The 6,389-nt window shown below is 40.0% G+C and overlaps 1 protein-coding gene across 1 annotated transcript in view; it reads right to left on the bottom strand.

The window, feature by feature from the left end:
• Positions 1-1,030: 1,030 nt before the first annotated feature.
• Positions 1,031-6,389, bottom strand: part of prr12a (proline rich 12a) — a 29,624-nt gene continuing 24,265 nt past the window's right edge. The window contains exons 10-15 of the mRNA XM_008436611.3: positions 5,394-6,223; positions 5,192-5,311; positions 3,933-4,030; positions 2,810-2,941; positions 1,328-1,423; positions 1,031-1,222 (exon numbers count right to left, since the gene is read on the bottom strand). Coding sequence (XP_008434833.2) covers positions 1,088-1,222; positions 1,328-1,423; positions 2,810-2,941; positions 3,933-4,030; positions 5,192-5,311; positions 5,394-6,223 — 1,411 coding nt within the window. The 3' untranslated portion in view covers positions 1,031-1,087. The remainder of the gene's footprint in view (positions 1,223-1,327; positions 1,424-2,809; positions 2,942-3,932; positions 4,031-5,191; positions 5,312-5,393; positions 6,224-6,389) is intronic.

The following is a 6,389-nucleotide window of genomic DNA, read 5'->3' as shown; positions in this document are numbered from 1 at the left end:
GAAAATCAGATTGTTTTCAAAATAAGTCATAGTATGCACAGACATCAAAATGATAAAAATGAAATGACTATTTCCTCTTTAAATATTACTTATTTATACTCCTCCTTCCCACACGGGAAAGGGATAGTTCTTTTCTTTGCACCTGCATGACTGATGATTGAACTGAAGCACAACAATGTTAAGTTTCAAATAAATGTTACCATTCTTTTTTTTTTTTCCTCTTTTTTTCCAATTTTACACCCACTGTATTTGATACAATAGTTCTGTCTCGACGCCTGTTCTTCTGTATAGAGGGGAAGACGACTCGGATATGTGGGTTATGATTGTATACTGATCCTGTGGAAAATAAAAAGCTATTTAAATCGTTTGGGGCAGCAAACCAGCGCGTGTGAGAGTTTTTAAGTTAAAAACCTCCTCATATAAATAATAAAAATGCGTTCATATATTACCACACGGCCGACTGGTGCTGCCCGTCCACGTAAGCACATGACGACCAGAGAGCGCCGCCCCACCAACACTTCTCACGCCGCTATCCGCGATCGCGCTGCTCAAAAAGCACAAAGCACTCCCGCCGCCTTCCTCTCTTCTCAAAAGCCGACAGCTGATGTTAGTCTTTTCAAAAAAATAATTTATGTAAAAACTAAGCGGTAATAGTTTCTCTTTGAACTATTGTCTTTTTATGACACACAGTTAACAAGACGTCAGTGACTCTCCTCCGTCGACTTGGTTTTCCGGCTCCTCCTGGTTTCTCTCCGTCTTTTTTTTCTTTTTTTTGTTTTAAACAACGATCCGGTTCCCCCCTCTCCTTTCTTCCAGAAGGGTCCCACTCTCACAAAGTAAGACATTTCTTTAGTGATTGGTCAACAACAAGACAAAATAAAAACAGGCCAGCGTCCGAGGTCGGGTCAACAGGCCCTCTTTGTGTCCGTCGAGGGCCTGGAAAACTTCCTGCTCGGATCTGGAGAGATTTTCGAAGAGGGTCTGGGGGCTGTACAGCGGGATTCATCTGGGCTTTTCCTCCAGATTCTCATTTATTTATCTTTTTTTTTTTTTTTAAAGTTTAGCTCTCGGTGTGTCTCCTCATGACTCAGGCTTTGGTGCTGAGAGTGAGCAGCTCGATGAAGGAGCCGAAGAGGGTGTCCAGCCAGCTCTGGTTGGCCATGCACTGCTGCACCACTTCCTCTTGGCCCGGATCCTCGGCCGCCTGCTCGATGGTGTTGGTCTGCGAACGCAAACACAGGGCAGCTCTGAGCCAAACGCAAAGCCTTCAGCACACCAAAAACGCAGAAATCCTAGAAAGCGATTGGAGTCTGGATGCGTAACTGACCTCTTTCTTGCACTGCAGGAAGGTGTGGTACTTGTAGTGATGCAGGGAGTGGTAGAGACTGTATATCCGGTACGTCTCAGACGACAGCTTAAGGTCCTGAAGGAAGAAACGAAGCAGGAGTTATTGGAAAATTTAAGAAAAATTCAAACTTTAATCTGATTTATTGGGATTTTTGTTACAATTTTATATAGTTTTCCTTTGAAACTGGAGATAATCTGATTAAAACGATTTCTGAGTCCTTTTATAAATTCCCAAATGGATTTAAGTATGAGCTTTGACTAGGCCACTCCAACACTGTAATATGATTTGATCCAAAATGGAATCTCTGACTGAATGTTTGAAATAAAGCAATTAATTGCATGATAAATCAAAATAAGCTCAAAAATGCTTAATTATCATCTGAGCCTAATAATATTTTTGGTTGCATTTGGTTTTTATTCTCCATTTTATTTATTGTTTTGCTTTTTAGATATTCCACTTCCATAGTTTAGAAATTATTGATTTTTGACAGAGAATACTTGCATTATTATGCCATTATCATTATACGACACAAAAATATTATAGTTTATTGCAATAATTTATCATCTGATAAAGCTTAGAATGGTGATACTCATTCCTCTGTTGCCTCCAACTTGTTTGAAATATGCTCCATCCTCACCATAATGTTGCCACCACCGTGTTACACAGAGGATGTGCAGAGTTAGTTTTCTGCCTTTTACATTAGAAAAGTTTTGCCCAAAAAAAGGCAATTAAAAAAAACCAAAAACAATATTTTAACCAGCAAAAATACATCATAATCAGGTGTTTTCCTCATCACTTAAACAATTACAAATTAAACCTCAATAAAATATACTGAAGTTTTATAGTGTAAGGTAATGAAAGGTGAAAAAGATATGAGTGCAATACAATTTTTTTCTTAAAATTTACAAATAAATAGTATAACTGATAGCTGCACTCCGACTAGAAGTTTCCAAATTTCCCAGAATTCCTCCTCAACACTTTCACACTTTCTTGCCGTAACTTAACTCTGTCAGCCTGAATTATTTTGGGTGACAAAGAGAAAACGTGAAGCTGTTCTGCAAACCTGCAGCAGGTGTTACTCTCCATTTAGTGCAAAGGTTAATTCTGTCAAACCAAAGTTTCAGTGTCTATATATAAAAACACACACACAACACTACAGCTTTTCCTCTTGAGATGCGTCAATCATGAGTTTTATTTTCATTTAATTTGATGTTTTTTCTCATTTTTGACAGTAGAAAAAAAAAAATCAGAAACACCGGTTTCTACTTTACTGCAAATATTTGTCAAATACTTAAAACAATTATAGATTTCTTGACATTTGCAGGTGCATGAAGGCATTTCTAGAATGTATGCTAAAGATTGGACAAAAACTAGACTTTATATTAGTATTTTATGTCTAATTTCAACATCTAATGTTTTTATATGTCCGGTAATGAAATAATAAATGTCCTGTGACGCTACCTGTGGTTTAGGCAGGGTTTTCTTGACTCTATTGAGGGTCTTTCGGTTGTAGGCGTCGCCGGTTAGCCGCACCCTGACCACTACAGTGTCCAGAGAGTCCGTCATCATTTGGGGGTAAGCATGCAGAACATCCTGACAAACAAAAACAGGGGAAAAGTTGCTTAGAAGGAGCCAAAAGTTGTAGTTTATTTCATGATTTTGATCTTTTTAGCTACCAAGACTGAAACATTAAACAATAGAAGGATTCATTTGACTTTTTTCAAAGTTTTTATTTTGTATTTTCTAAGCTGGATTTAAAAAAAATCCAAGGTGGATAAAAAAAAAAAAATAAGATTGTGGTTTCAGTGACTTTGATACAGAGAAAAAAAAACATGAATTTGATGCAAACAAATTTTATTTTGAATTACTGCATCAAATAAACGTTGCAATCAGATTTAAATTTACTGATAAGTACAGATGTAACTAATAATAATAAGATGCATGTAGATAATAATTATATGCATATAAAAGGGGCTGTAAATGTTTCCCACAGTAAAATTTATGAACTTTTCAAGCATTTTTTGGTTTTCAAACTTTTTCTGCAAAACTCTGGAGAAAAAAAAAACTATCCAAATGAACAAAACAGTTTCAATTCAATACTATATGATGTTATTTACCATTTTTATTAATAATATAATGTGATAGTATTCTACATTCTACAGCAGAAAAAGGTTAATTAAAATATAACACATTTTTATGCTTTGAAAAGTCTCACACACAACCTGGCTGGTCTGAAAAAGTTGGAAAAATATCTAAAAATGTTTAGAAATAGCAACTGATTTAAAACAAGAGAAGTTTTAACTTCAGAGTTAGAAACATGTGCCTGCATCTTATCCTTAAATACCTGCTTTCAGATATAAATAACATTTTCCAAACGTGGGCTTTTAATCAAACCTTAAATTCCACTTTGCTGCCAAACGCTGCAGTTTAAATATCATGCAATTTCAAGGACTTTACACAGAAATCAAGCAACATCCAAACCTTGAAAACACTCAAGCGTTTTCAAGGATTTAAATCAAGAAAAGGCACAAAATAAATAAAGACAAAGCTGAACTGATGAAAGCTGCCAGGCGGGACGGATTACCTGGTGCTGGGAACTCATGCTGACTTTCCTCAACAGCCTCCTCTTCTGTTCGCTCAGGATGCTGTCGATCTTCCTCATCGGGGGCAGGTACAGCTCGTCTGCCGGCCAATCAGGGGGAGGAAAGTCTCCATTACTCATCATTCATGCAGCTGCCAGTCATTTTAACATCAAGGGCCAAACGTAAAGCGGCTCGTTCTGGCTGCGGATCTGCATTTGCAGTCTGTCACACCTTGTTTATTTAAGCTTGAGGAACTCATTAAAGGGCCGGTATGAATATGCAAACTCAACAGTCGACTAATCCTCTTCTGCTTTGAAGAAAGTTTGCTCAGCTGGCCCAGCAAGCTGACACTTGGCAGCGATGCCGGTTATTCAACCTGACCCAACTTCCTATTTTAAAGGCAAAACAACTTAATGTCTTTAAATAAATCCGCCTGTACGTTACACACAGACAGGAAAGTCTGATCGGGTGAGAAGCTACAGATTCGGTATTAATATCTGTATTGGTCCCGATAGTCAGATCCATAACATCTATTCATTCTAATTCTATGCTTTCTACTCTGAGTGACGTTTATTTATTTAATTTACATTATATGTAGAAATCTTAATTGGACTTTCTGAACCATTTGAGGCCGAGTTTGTTTTTTTTAAATACCGTACCAACTTTATTTATAAAGCACTTTAAAACAACCATAGCTGATACAAAGTGCTGTACATTAAAACACAACATAATTAAAAAAACAACAATGTCTGAGGAAGTACCTATCATTTTTCTTAGTTTATTATTTATTTTGCACAGACTGAACAAAATAAAGTTGTTTTTAAATGTTTTACAAAGTCTGTGAAGCTAACAGTGTATGTAAGTGAGCTGTACTGGTGCAGTTACCAAATAAGTTTGTAATTCAGAACATTTTAAGTCAAATCAGAGCCGTTTTTCTCCTATCAGCTTGATATCAGCCGATACTAGTTTTCTGAGCAAACTTCCTGAAAACTGCAAAACAGCTGAAACGCTGAGTGGTTATAGTTGCTGCTTTTGAAACATAATCAATGAGACATTGAGCAACAATGGCAAAATGTAGTCTTTCAATTGTTCACTGCTCTATGGCCCTGTATCTGTGTAAAGCATTCTGAAATGCCTTGTTGCTGAAATGTGCATCACACATAATATTAGATTTGACTGATTAATAAACCTCAGGTATCTGTGTCGGAGTCGGGAGTGAGGAAAGCGGATGGGTGCATCAGAAAGACGGAGGCGTTCTCACCGTCTGTGTCTTCCAGAGCTTGGATCATGTCTGGGTCCAGGGCCGTGCTCACCAGCATCTCCACGTAGCTCCTGAACATCTCCCTCATGGCCCGGTTGTCCACTCCTCCCTTAACCGGCACTGAGAGAGGAAACGGCAACGGTTTACAGCTGGAAAATGGAAAAGCAGACTGAGCAAGACGCAGGGTGTAATAATGTCTCACTTTCATTCTCGCTCGCCGCCTCGTCAGAGGAGTCGGAGTCAGAAGACGAAGGTACGGATGAGGGAACGTTCAGCCACTTCTTCCTCTTCTTGGGTGGAGGTTCGGCCTTCACTTTGGTCGACTTGGACTTGGGCGGTCGCTCGGCTTTCTCCTTCTCCTTCTTCTCCAAGGTTTTCTTATCCTCCTTCGCCCGACCGCGGTCAGCAGCTCCGGCGCGTTTCTCCACCTTCTCCTGCTGCTGCTGTATTCGCCGCTCCGCTTTCTCCTGCTGTGGATGTATCCGCTTCTCCGCCTTTTCCTGTTGAGGCTGCGCCCGCTTCTCCGCCTTTTCCTGTTGAGGCTGCGTCCGCTTCTCCGCCTTTTCCTGTTGAGGCTGCGCCCGCTTCTCCGCCTTTTCCTGTTGAGGCTGCGCCCGCTTCTCCGCCTTTTCTTGCTGCGGATGAACCCGCTTCTCCGCCTTTTCCTGCTGTATTTGTGCTCTCTTCTCCGCCTTTTCCTGCTGCATCTGTATCCGCTTCTCCGCCTTTTCCTGCTGCATCTGTATCCGCTTCTCCGCCTTTTCCTGCTGCATCTGAACCCGCTTCAGTCTCTCTCTTTCCTTCTCAGACTCCTTCTCCTTCTCCTTGGCTTTGGGCACAGCGGCTGCAGCCTCCTTCTTCACTTGATGTTCTGTGGTGGTTGCAGGTTTGGACGTTTTCTCCTTTTGTTCTTGATGGACAGGTGGAGTCACGCGCTCGTCTTTCTCTGCTGTCCTCGGTGGAGGAGGCGGCGGCGGTGGTGGTGGTGCCTGGGTGGCAGGTGGAGACGCCATTCTAGGAAGGGACTGTCGCCTGTTAGACAAAATATAACTGGAAGCTTAACGTCTAGCACTAAATAAATGATTGCCAATTAGAAAAGTAATAAATGCTAATGTCTAATAATATAGAGAATACACTGGTGATTCAAGTTCAAGATATTTTATTTATCCCAAAAGGACAATTCAGTTTAGAATGAAAA

The sequence above is a fragment of the Poecilia reticulata genome, chromosome 19, assembly GCF_904066995.2.
Source record: "Poecilia reticulata chromosome 19, P_reticulata-male-v2, whole genome shotgun sequence".
Lineage (NCBI taxonomy): Eukaryota > Metazoa > Chordata > Actinopteri > Cyprinodontiformes > Poeciliidae > Poecilia > Poecilia reticulata.
Note: the sequence above shows the minus strand (reverse complement) of the source record. Positions and strands in the feature narration are given on the sequence as shown.